The 12956-nt window shown below is 49.4% G+C and overlaps 1 protein-coding gene across 14 annotated transcripts in view; it reads right to left on the bottom strand.

Moving 5' to 3' along the window:
- Positions 1–12956, bottom strand: part of Bcor (BCL6 co-repressor) — a 119824-nt gene that overhangs the window by 9515 nt on the left and 97353 nt on the right. For 8 of the 14 annotated variants that reach the window (XM_039099760.2, XM_039099759.2, XM_039099762.2 and 5 more), the window contains exons 4-10: positions 9409–12249; positions 8625–8678; positions 7958–8144; positions 2207–2464; positions 1515–1859; positions 625–950; positions 72–329 (exon numbers count right to left, since the gene is read on the bottom strand). In XM_039099760.2, coding sequence (XP_038955688.1) covers positions 72–329; positions 625–950; positions 1515–1859; positions 2207–2464; positions 7958–8144; positions 8625–8678; positions 9409–12249 — 4269 coding nt within the window. The remainder of the gene's footprint in view (positions 1–71; positions 330–624; positions 951–1514; positions 1860–2206; positions 2465–7957; positions 8145–8624; positions 8679–9408; positions 12250–12956) is intronic. The other 6 variants (XM_063280048.1, XM_063280047.1, XM_039099766.2 and 3 more) reach the window with 3 other exon arrangements.

Here is a 12956-nt window from a genome sequence, read left to right as displayed (position 1 = left end):
CTATGCCCAACCTCAAGCAGCAGCAGCAGCGGGAGGCTTCAGCCCCAGAGTGCCCACAAGTCCACACTCACCTCATAGCCTAAGCGGGCAGCCCGCTGAAGGAGGGTCTCGCCAGCATTCTTATTGACAATAAGTCTCCGAGCTTCTGGCGGCATGGGGCGAGACTGGGTGGTCTCTTGAGGAGAATTTGAGCGTGGCAGCTGTGTGGCCTGGGTGGCCGGTAGCAATTGTTGCAAACGGTCAAAGGGCTTTGGCTCCTGCTTGGCTGGTGGTGACAAATCATAGTCCGTGCTGGGCTCAGGTCGTTTTCTGAATCTCCGCACAGTCATCTGTCACAAAAGTAATGTACAGGTAAGACTGTGACCCTTCAACACCCCCATTGCTTCTTCTCCCCTTCCTCTTCTGGAGTGACAAACCTAGAGACATCTTTCTTTTTTAGGAAGGGAGAGGTGTGTCAAGGGAGGGTTGGGGGGCGGGGTTTCACTCTTTGAAACTTCATGGCCACCTAGCGCACATGCCACTCTAGGACAGGAGTGGGAATGATGGAAAGGAGGGTGCAGTCCAGGAAAATGGGAGCTTCCTCCATGAGAAGCAGGCACGAGGGGAGAGCGGGGCACAAGGTACCTTGGTGTCAGTGTTCTCCACATAGTATTCTCCTGTGATCTGCACACTCCTCCTGGAGTCCTGAGGTATCAAGTGCTTGGTTTTGCACAGTCTCTTCCCGGATGGCTTCTCGATGTTGTCTGTGTATTTTTGCAGCGGGGAGGCAGCCCGGCAATCCTCGTCTTCCTCTGTGCACAGCACATCTGTCTTCTGGCTTTCTTTAATTTTCTGCTGCTTGGCAGGCGGCCTCGAGGCTGGCGTGCAGCTTGGCTGAGTCTGCTTTTTGCCACTTGCATTGGTGGATGAAAGGCTCTTCATGGGCGGAGAGGCGGAGAACACAGGCAAGCCTAAATACGGAGGGGGCGGTGACGGGCGGGGGAGGGGGAGAAGAAGCAGGCGTTACACAGTTGTAGCCGATGCAGAAAGAAAAGCCCATTGTTAGCACTGATCACTGGAGCTGCTTCAGTTTTTAAAGATATACCAATTATGTTTTCAAAGCATTAATATTTTAATTATCCCACATTCAAATGGCAAATAGGTTAACCCTCAAAATGCCAAGTGGTAAGTTTCTTCAAAGGGCCAGGACTAGAGGACAGAAACTGGTTCTTCCTGCTCTCCCCCACCCTCTGGGCTCAGGTGCTCAGGAACCCAGATGACTGAGGCAGCTGGAGCCTGGAAGGATTGTGGGGCCACCCAGCCTCTCCTTCCTGCCCAGCCATATATATACTTGGAACTCAGGAAGGAAGTGGAAAGACAGGCAATGGGGTGTGCGAGGACAGCACCAAACGGCACCACCTGCCACAAACTTGGATGGCCCAAGTTCCCGTGCTCCCCAAGAGGCCCTTTCCCATGGAATGCACGACCTATGCTCTAGAGGCACAGCGAGTAGTCACGAGGTGGTCTCTGCATACCTTGCTCATTGTCACAGGATTTGAGGGACTCTTCAGACCAGCCTCTGTTGCCTTTGGCCTCTGCCTTCTTCCTGCCAGGCCTCTCTTCAGTGATGTTATTCCCCTGGGAGGTGACCTCAGGCTGCACAGCCTGGGTCACTTCCTTCCTGCTTTGCCGGCCAGGTTTGCTCTCGGCTGCCGACACCTGCTGCTCCCACCGTTCTCTAAGGTGCAGCAAGTGGCGCTGCTTTTTAGGATGGAGCCCTGTTAATTCAATGCACACCTTCAGGTTGGTCAGCTCATTACAATGTGGGTCTTCTAAGTGGTTAGAGGAACTGTTTGTCATTTCCCTCTCAGGCCAGTCATCTAATGGAGAAATAACTACAAATTAATCAAAAAGCCCCATGGGGAGGGAAAAAACTGTCTTACATAGCACCAATGGGGTGGGGGAGGGGGAGGGTGTGGCCACTGTCTCTGCTTGGCAAGTCACTTTATTTTTCTTTGGCCGGCTCTGGGTTTGGAGGGTGGGGAGGTGGGTGCCGCCTCCCCAGGGCTTCAGGAGGTGTTGTGGGAGTAGCAAGGCTGTCTATGGAGGGAGGGGGAGAGGTGCTGCAATAACCCCACTGTGACCCCACACGACCACACGCAAGTGTGCCCTCTGCGGCTGCATGCACAGGCCACCCAAGCAAGCAGTGGAAGCTGGACGAGCTCACCTTTGGAGATCCGTCTCCGCTTGGCTTTCAGAGGGTCTTCAGTTAGCTCCTCCACAGTGGTCTCAGTGTGGGTGCTGTCACCTGACGCTTTGCGTTTCCTGTCTAGCCGGAGGGTGGGGCTGTGTGACATGTCCACCACCCCCTGGTCCGTGGGTGGCTCACTCACAGGCGGCCTCTCCAAGAAATACTTTTCCACAGGAAGGTCTTTGTCCTCTGGGGCTTCAAAGAGATCATGTTTGTTTCCAGTACTACAGTCACCTATGAGGCCAGAGGAAAATACAGAAATAAAGACCTAGGTCCTTACACAGAGGCAGGGAGGCAGGATATGGGGAGTAGGCGGGACAGCCTCAGCCAAGGCCAAGGTGATGAACACCTGACAGGTCTTGGGAGACAGATCTCCTCACCCATTAGGAGCACGGAAGCAGAATAAACAGAACTTTCCAGAGAAAGGGCATGCCAAAACGAGTCAGCAACTGCAGCAAGGTAGGTACCTTGTCTTTAATCTTTTTGTAGTTGGGGGATAGGGGAACCCAGAAATGTCTGGGGTACCCACACTCCCAACCAAGTGTGCTTAAACTAAAACATCTTCGGAGAAGCATGTGTTAGGTCATTATTTGGAAATACAGAGGGGCAGAGGGTTGTAGTAAAAGACTAGATATTCCCAAAATGTCATTTACCCAAGGGGCAACATCTATGTTTACCCGAACAGACAGACAAAAGATGATGAAAAAATGAGGAATGTGGATGGGGGAGTGTTGAAAGAAGCCCAGGACCTGGGTGGGCAAGAGGGGGCAAAAAACCCTGCAGACCCAGGGCTGCTGGGAAGAGGGGGCCCAGCAGAGCCAAAGGTAAGGATGCCTTAGCAAAATCTACAACTTCAGAGACAACTTCAAAGGGCTCAATCTGATGGCTGCCGAGAGACAGAAATCCTTATCACTAAATCAAGCTGCTCCCATCTAGTGTCCAAAATAGGGGATTCCCCACGGGGACTCAGGTCACCTAACCTGTGCTCTTTCTCTCAAGCAAACATCTATAGACAAGACCTCACCCTCTTCACAGTCTTTTGTAACCAGTCAAGCATTAACAAAACTGTTGGCTCCAGCTCTCCAGGGCTCCTTCAGTTCTCTATATCAGACCAAGGGAGAAGAGGACCAGTAGACACCTACGTCACCAACCCTCTCCCTGAATCACCACAGCCCAGCATCACTTCCAAATTGTTACTCTAACCAAGAAGCAGCCCACAGTTCTTTTGGTATGGCAGTTTTTTCCCAATACCAACAAAATAGAAGCACTATGGGAACCAGTGAGCTGCCTCAGCAGGTAAAGGTAGGCCTGAGGAACTGACTTCCACTCTGGAACCTACAAGGTAGAAGAACTATCATCTGACCTCCACATCCGTATTGTGATACGTGTTCGCACACGGAAAATAAATCCCCTAAACAACAACAACAACAACAACAAAAACCCACTATGTAACAACCACCATAAGGCTCAATGCTTGCCCACCGATCACTAAAATGATTCCACATGTTCCGGGGAGTGCGGGTCTCCTAAGGGTGTGGGTCTGGTGTTCTGGTAATAGCGCTGAAGGAGTCATTTGCAGGTGAAATAAACATTCACTTCATAGGATGAGCTCGATACATTTCAAATTCCCCCTCTACTTCCGACCAGCTCTGCTCATGCATCATCGACTTCTCTCAAGGACAATCCAGCATTGAGTGGCTGTCAGCTGCGGGTGAGCAGCACCTTCGGGAACATGGTACTAGATCCAATCTGAGCTAAGGAATGCTTACACGTCCCCAGCCGCTCCTCTTCCTCATGGTGATATACCTTACAGACAGAACAGCCAGCAGCTGGACCCCTGGTATGGCAGACCATTGCAGTTCGAGTACATCTAACTCAAGGACATGGTCAAAGCACGTCTTCAGCAATGTCAATGTCCCGCCATTAAGGCTGCGAAGACATACAGACTGCCAGAGACCACTGCACGGAGTCCAGCAGGGGTCTTGGAGATAGCAGGCTGCCCGGTCTCGCTTGTGCTAGCCACTCTGTGACTCTCTTAACGGCTCTGCTGCAAACAGTACACCTACAACTTGGCCACACTGGGCTATAAAGTGGGAACAGGATGACCAGCTGCCTCTCCTCTTCCCTCATCTACCCTGACTGCTCAGGGTGATGGCAAGGACCAGAGAAATTATTTATGCAGGATCCTTAAACCAGCTCAATTTAGCCCAGAATTTTAAAGTGTACCTCATTCACTTCTCCCTTTTGTAGGTGATATGAAAGGAAGGTAACTGGGTACTGTCATAACTGCTTATGGATGGAATCCATCACTCTCAGATAGCAGCATATTCAGTGTGGGGTCTTTCCCAGATTCCATTGCCTTGTTCCAGCATCATATCCCCTCCTGCCAATCAATCGCTAAGAATCTCTCTCTGCCCTGAACATTTTACATTCACTTCCTAGTCTTAACAGTTGAACTCCAGGTCTCGAGTAGGCACCTGTATCACTGCCTAAGCTATCTATCTTTCTTGGGGAGCTTTTCCACTGAAGTTTTCATTCAGCCTCACTGTCAACAGGGAAGTGAAGCTTATCTCAATCAGTTGCCCAAAGTGCCCTGGTAAAACCACCCCAAGACTGTTTCATGGCCTACCATCAGCTGAGAGGGGCCTGCCTCCGTTCCTTACATGACAGGAGCATCCCTAAAGACGGGTGTGTGTGTGTGTGTGTGTGTGTGTGTGTGTGTGTGTGTGTGTGTGAAGGTGGGGGGTTGGGCCATCTTACTCTTTTCTGGGATTTTCCCATCTGAGCAAACCTGCACACAGGGGGTGCCCCTACCACCCCATTCACCCCACTACCATCCACGACTCCCTGATAGAGAGACTGGTAGGGAAGAGGAGTTAACACATTGCTCACTGGCTCCTTCAACTCCTCACCATTCCTCATTCATCTGGCCACTCTATTCCTGAGCCTCCCTTTGCCTCATCCTGAGGAAAGGCCAGAGCAGGGCCTATTGTTCTCTCCACATCCCAATTACCATCAAGAACTCTTACTTATGAATCTGAGGTTCACACCAGTCCACATACCATCAGCATAGCCAACTTCTCCTCCATCCTTCAAGTCTCCTCCATCCTCCAAGCCTCTTAGGGCAACCATTCTCATTCCTTTCAGAGAAGCCCCAAAGATCTGCACCAGGGTGATCTTTGAGGAGCTAATAACAATTTCAAAGCAAACATACCCCTACTGTCATCAGCCACAGGAATATCATTCCTATATACCTTCCCTTGGACCACTCTAAAACAGGGCCAAACCACTACCAACAAGGTTATCCTTACAGCAAAGGGCATGGGCCAATAGAAAACAAGCAAGTGAGGCCCTAACCACCAGGCTCTACTGCCTACCACTGATCGTACTGTTGGCCCCTTGGTCATGCCATGTAGGCAGATGTGAGTGTGGCTGTGTCGCTCAAAGTTTGAAACTTGCTCCCTATAGCATGGTCATATGACTTTGTAGCACATACATCCCATAATTTATCATGACTGTGCTGCCATACTATACCTTGTAGAAGCATTGCCATGGCAACATTTACAAATCACCATGGCAACAAAGCAACTTCACCACTGTGGCAGCCACGCCCAGTGAGCCCTAAACAAGATGGGAGAGTTGAAGACTTCTGACGACCATCCTAGACGTCATTCCCCTCTGCAGGTACACTGCTGAGCAGAGTAGGTGATCTCTCTAGTTTATAAAGCATGCTGCTGTTGTCCTGGGGAAGAAATTCCCCAGACGAGAAGTTCCTACAAATCCCCTGACTCAGGCTCCCTCCAGTTCCTGTTCAGGCTATTATTTAGTAGGTTCCCGGGCCCACCCCACCCAAGAGACTGGCAAAGACCAAGTTAATGCTTCCTTGCCCTTGCCCTTCCCCATCCCTAAACTGTCCCGGAGAATTCCTTCCCATGAATTGTCAGGTTGGAAGGGAAGCACTTCACTCATTTGATCAACTTCTAGCATCATTTAACTCAGCCACCCTATGAAAGAGGGCAAATGAAAATCCTGACCATGCCCTCCCCACAACAAGATGCGCCCACCACTTCAGAGCAGAGGGGCTGCTTCAGAAAGGGAAGGGAGCAGAGACTGGCCATGTATCCCTATAATCCCAGCATCCAAAGGAGTGAGGCAGGACGATTAAGGCCAGCCTGGGATGAGTGGTTACTGCATTCCCACCAAAACAAACAAGCCCCAAAAGGAATAAGTAGAGCTTAGAATCCTGTCCCCTCTACTCCAAATCCCCCCTCATATGCAACAGTTCTCATATGCAAACAGTTTGGTCATAGTCCCCACCCACCCCACCCCACCCCACCCCACCCCACCCCAACCCTGCTACATCTACGGGATAGTGACATTTTTTTCCTTCTTGAAAAACAAGCCTTTTGCACAGAACCTACAGAGCACTTGATGGCAATTTCCGGCTCTTACAAGTGGCAGGAACCCTGTTTTGGTATCCCATCCCCAGCCCCCACCAAAGAGCCTACTGTCTGAGCCTTGGAGGACCCCCCAAAGCCATTCCAATTCCTAATCTCTTACGGTTTGGGGGGCGGAGGGGTGAACAAAACAGAACAAGTGGGGAGGAGGTGGACCTCCCAGGCAGGTAGGTAGAAGGCCTCACAGATTCTTATCTGATGGTAGTGGCCACTTGGGGCCTGGCTCTGTTACTTGAAAACTAAAGAAAAGGCCAAAAGGCTGGAAGATGTCCAACCTTTCAACCTCTTCTTACAGCATCTCTCAGCCAGCGTTCACTCGGAACAAAGGGGACTCCCACTTGCAGCTAGCTCCTCCCTTCTAGAAACACCTTGACTACTTCTCAGCTCCTACGGGCCTCCTTCCTTGCCAAGCACCTCACAAGGTACTGGTGATTTGGTTACTTTGTGTCCACTCTAAGCACCAGAGTGGAGGAAGTAACATTCTGATACTTAGATGCACATCAAGAGCCCCTTTCCAAGGGTGTCACTTGCTTGCCATAGAAACCACCTTTTTCTTTAGGACTAACTCATAGCAAACCTTCTTGGGTCTGATTGTTGCTGCAGGCTGGCCAGAGCATTGCTGGATCTTAAGGATGAACTGGAGGTAGTGAAGGAAAGATGGCGCCCTAGATAGCCAAAACCACATGTTCCTGGGCCAGAAATCCTCCGATTCCTTCAGGCACCAAGAACTGTATGTACCAGGTATGTTACACCTTCAAGGACAACAACACAGGACTGTCAAACACTCAACATCACTGACTGGGTTGTCTAGGAGGCTTCTGCAACTGCTGTCCTCCATGTTTCCCCTGACTTTCTAGTTCACTTTCCCTAGCAAGGATTCTGAAGGCCAGAGCAGGCCTCAAACCTTAGGCATACACATTAGAGGAAAGCAAAGACCTTCGCCAAGAGTTGCACCCTTAAAACTCTCCAAAGTCCAACCCAGCAGGGGACCTATTGTTTAGACTGAAAGATCCTCAGGAAGGCACTTACTTTTTCCCACATTTACTCCAGACCATAAACCACCATCTGTCTGGTAGCCCTTTTCGCATACGCTATTCTTGGGTTCTAGTGATAACTCCCAATGACAGCAAACAAACTCAGTGAATACCTGTTGCCGTCTTTCTGGTGCTTTAACCAACCTTCATCCCACCTCAACAAAGTCTAGATGGAAAAAACCTGAGTCCCATTCCCCAGTAGACTGTCATGTGGGAGACTCCTGGGTTATACTTACATCTCTCAGTGTCGTTCTGGTCGGCAATGGCCTCTTCCAGGGCGACTGACTTTGGCTTCTTCTCCTGATTTCCTTTTAACCTTTCCCAGTCGGCTGGGCTGAATTTGCACACCTCGGAGTCTTTGGTTGCTGGGTGGCTAACTTCTCTCTCTTTCATCTCCAACTCTGAGAAGCGCATCATTGCACGCTAGAAAGAAAACGGAGATGGAAAAAGAAAAAAAACAACATCTTACCATAAAGGCTATTTCATGTGCCTTATACTATAAAGGAAAGTGTTTTCAAAGAAAAGCTTGCCCAAAGCCAACCACAATTTATGAGATGCAACTCAGATATTTTAAAGTTTAGCAGATAAAATTTAAGAGTGTCTATATGTGAATAGTCACATTCTTTATCCATAAAGTCGTGTGTGAATATAGATATAGACGCAATGTGTATGTATAGCCATACATACACGATTGCATAGAGACAGACATTCTTTTTTGAAGGTTATAAATAAAACAAAGCCACAGCGCAAAGGAAACAAAAGAAAAACACAACAGAAAAGAAACAAAATGTACAATGAATAAAGACGACCATGGCCCACAAACTTCCCTTTGTATATTTGGAAATGAAATTTAACTCAAAAGGTTTATGGAAGATTCTAGTAATAAAAATTTGAAGAACTGACCTCACAGTAAGCAGCAGGTAGACATAAAATACTGTCCTCTTGTAATCCTTCCATCTATGTAATTAAAATGGGCACTCAATGGATCATTTAGATAACTTCATCCATTTTTATCAGCATAAACCAATTTTTTTCTTAACAATTGCAAAACAATTTGGCTTTATTCATCTTTTAATTATAAGTAAAATATCTTAAGGAAATTCCTATACAACATCTATCATAATTCACTAGCAAATTAAATACATACTCTATCCCTTTAAGCGAATGTTTTCTTTCTTTCTTTCTTTCTTTCTCTCTTTCTTTCTTTCTCTCTCTCTCTTTCTTTCTTTCTTTCTTTCTTTCTTTCTTTCTTTCTTTCTTTCTTTTGGTGAAAAAAATTGCACGATTCCCACAAACATGCGACTGCTACACATTTCCACCAAGTATCAAGTAAGGTATTCTAAGCAATGCTTCCAGATACATCTGTTATCTTACAGGCAGAGACATCAAAGCAATTGCTAGGTAAACGTCATGCAGTCTTTAGACAAATAATTACAACTTGTTATCAGCATTTCAGTAGAGTTCTCATATAATCTACAGAATAGCTTAAAGTATCCAGACACATGAACCTCCTAAAAGCTACCACCGCCGTCCCCTTACTGAACACACTTCATACATTCCAATTAGCCTAAGTGTTATTAACCAAATCTGCCTGGTGCTCTATCCTATCACATTCCCCCAAATCCCCTTTGTACATTACAAAAACTGACAACTGATAAAGTTAGTGAAATTCAAGTGGGGGACTCACCTGCAATGCCCGCTGCTCTCGGCTGAGCTGACTAGAATCTGCATACAGTTCGGTGGTGACACACTTGAATCGGTCGCCCACATAACCTGCTGAGTTAGCAATTCTTTTTGCCAGCTTGGATGGCTTCGGTTTGAGAACTTTGCCATCGTTTGATTCGGCCTCATCGGTTCCATCTTTGGTATAGGCGGGGGTGACATCCATGCTTGGAGGGGCACCGCCCACACAAAATGGTTTGGGATCCTCTTGGGTTTTCCCAAAAGTCACAGCAGGGCCCTCGCTGCCCAGAGCTGTCTCCAAGAATGGAGTTGCTACCTGCACCCCCAGGTTCTCCTTGTTGCTTCCTGCTGCCACACTATCCTTGCCTAAGCTGAACACTGGCTGGCCCGGGGCCTGTTTGAAAGTGAAAGATTCGTGGAAGTCAGTGATTCGGCCCAGTTCCTCTCTGAGGGAGATGAATTCACGGTGTTGCTGGATCACGGGGTCAGCTGAGGGCTTGGCGGCATCTGTGTTCTGACCCGCATTCTCAGCTACAAGGCCTGCTTTGGATGCCCCTGCATCAGCTTTAGCCTCTGTTTCTTCTCGGAGAAGGTCTACGTAGACTAGCTTGTCGCTTTTGGCCCCAGTTTTCCCTTGATTCCAGCTAGGGTTTGGCTTCAGGTTCTTTTCAGTGGGGACGTCTGGATGTAGTTTGGCGCTGCTGGCTTCCAATATCTCAGAAAACCGGCTACGGAGGGTTGGGTCCTCATAACGGGCTCTCTCATGGGAGCGGGACCGTCTCTCCGGCTTCTCCTCTTTTGTGATCTCAATGGGTGTGTGTGGGATCAACATGGGATGTACCATGCCCAGGCCTAGGGCATCTTGGTAAGTGACAAATTCTGGCCGGCTTGTGTGCAGCCCATAGGGCAGGCCAGGCTTGGGGGCAAGATGCCCAGGAAACAGACTGCCATTGGGTAACAAAACTGGGTGAGGATACACCGGTCCTTTGCCATGTAGAGAGAGGGGACTTAGAGCGATGCCTTCTGGTGCTGGGTAAGGGAGGTAACTCCTAGGGTAGGGAATTGGTGGGGACCTGAATGCTTCATTTGGAGATAGAAATATTGAGGTTGGCGGGAGGCCATTCTCACTCGCTTTGAAACTCGGTTCTGGGTTGCTGGCTTTGGCTCCCTTGCTGCTGGTGCTGCCACTGTGCTTGGCAGGCGTGGATGGGGGCTGGCCCACATGCTGGATGACTGATGGCGTGGTATCCACAGAGCTCCTGCTGGTCTTGGTGCCATCTGCATTGGCGTTGGGGGCTGGTGATGCAGAGGCTGGGCGTCCTGAGCTGGACACGGAACCTGAAACATTAGTGATCACAGCATCTGTGCCGCCCATGCGGGGACACGAGGAACTCCGCTGTTGCGGTATTGCCCAGTCCAAAGCCTTGTTTTTCAGTGACAGGCTCTTGCCATTGTTCTCTTCATTAGGACTTGGCCCTGGCACCACCCAGGATGAGGGGGCAGTGCTGATGATCTCTGATCTATAGATAGAACAGCCATTTCCCGGAGGAGATGTTTCTTTTGGAATCTCACTTCCAGAGAGCACTAATCCACTTGTAGCCCGACTGTGAACCAGAACTGTGGGAGCCATCTTTTTCATGTGGTCGGTTTTAGAAGTATCCACGTCCACCACTTTAGAAGACAGGTCAAGCGGTTTGTCTGTGACGTCTTTGGTAACGGTCTGCTTTTCCAACAGAGGCGGTGAGCCACCATCTTTTCTGTCTTGAACCGTTGTCTTCCGGGAGTGCCCAGACATGGATGGGGCACAATCACCCCCATCTAGAGCCTTGGGGTACTTGCCACTGGACAGCCTGGCTGTGGGGAACTCGCTACTGGCTGTCATGTATGGCTTCGTCAGGGTGACTGAGGGGGAGGTGGAGATCCTGGGATAGTGCTTGTGGAACTCGGAGTAGGACTCTGCAGCGGGCTGAGTTGGAAGGTGGACCCGGGTTGAAGGCCGAGGTGACGGGGGCAACAGGAGAGCTGCGTCTCCTGGCAGGCCACTATTGACTGCCTTGGCAGAGGTCACCCGGGGCTGCTTACTATTTTGGATGTGGGGATAAGTGTGGGAATCAACTGGGTTCCCAGGGTTGACGCCCATCTTCCACGGGAGGCTTTTGTCTGAGCAGTGGACGAGAGGTGGAATGGCTGCAGAAGCCGAAGGTGTAGAGAGCCTCATGGGCGAAGCCAAGGAGGACGGGATGTGGGGGTTGACATAGTGTGGGGGTGGCAGGTAGAGGAAGCGTTCCCCACTGGTGCAGACAGGAGAATACAGCGGCTGGGCCAAGCCGTAGGACTGCTGAGGTAGCAAGGCCTTGTACATGTTCAGTGAATACTTATTTGGCGAGTCGAGGAAAGGGTATATGGCTGGAGTGGCCCCCTCCATGTAAGGGTTGACCCAGGGCAGCCGCAGGTAACTAGCACCGTTGATGTTGAGAGGGCTCTGTTTGTCACTGGCAGGCCTATCCAAACCCAAGCTTTCTGCTGTGGCTACAGCACTTTTTTGTATCCCAGGTGGTGTTTTGTATATAGCACTGAAGCCATTTGGGGGTTTTCCAGAGACAGCAGAAGCCTCCACTGTCTCAGGAGTATTCGGTTTGAATTGCATCTCTGGATTTCTTTCCGAAGAAAACCCAAGGCCACTGAGAGAGCTTGGGGTAGCCTCCCGACCTTTTTCTGAGCCCAATCCACACAAGCCAGAATAAACGATGTTTCCAGGGACGCGGAGCCCTTCCCGGATGAGGCCTGTGCGATCCATGCTCAGTGCTGCCAGGCCGTCAATCCGATGGGCTCCACTGGTATCCACCTTTATAAAAGAACAATACACGTTACCTGGGACGCCTGTCACAGCAGCAGCCCTGATCCAGAAGAAAGGCCACCCACTGGGTCACATGACATCACCCTTAACACCCCAACAGAAAAGTTAGACAGCTTTGCTGTGTCCAGTGCCCTGACTCCTCCCACATTCAAATCCTTCAGAAGTCTCATCTGTGCACACTCTTCCTCTGCGGTCCCAAGTCTTTGCTATAGCACGGATAACACCAAATAATACATTCTCTGCACCACTCTTAGTGGGGTACAGGATACTATCCCTGTGGAACCTGTCAGGTTGGATTGGGGAGAGGAGTATTCATTTTTCTTGGACACAGAAAGGTGTTTAACAGGACAAGAAACAATTTTCCTCAGGACAATGGGTATGAGGAACTTTTTAGCTTATCTTATTTCTAAATCAATAAAGGAGCTTGGGAAGGGGATGGTTAAAGTATGGTTGCATCTTTTGACTTCCTTTCCCTTGTGCCTTAAAGGACAGTCCAGTGTTTCCTATTTTACTTGCGAACATGTAAACCTCAGGAAGTACTTGGAGGCTAGAAAATTATTTAATTTTCTAGCTAGGAGCATTAACAGGATAGATGGTTATGGAAGGCCCAGCTTCCAAGTGGCCAAGGGTTTGCGAGGGCAGACTGTATTAAAAGCAATACATAGCTAGGCCCTGATGCCCTGAGCGCACACATA

This window comes from Rattus norvegicus, chromosome X (assembly GCF_036323735.1).
Source record: "Rattus norvegicus strain BN/NHsdMcwi chromosome X, GRCr8, whole genome shotgun sequence".
Lineage (NCBI taxonomy): Eukaryota > Metazoa > Chordata > Mammalia > Rodentia > Muridae > Rattus > Rattus norvegicus.
This window is presented reverse-complemented; position numbering and strand designations above follow the sequence as displayed.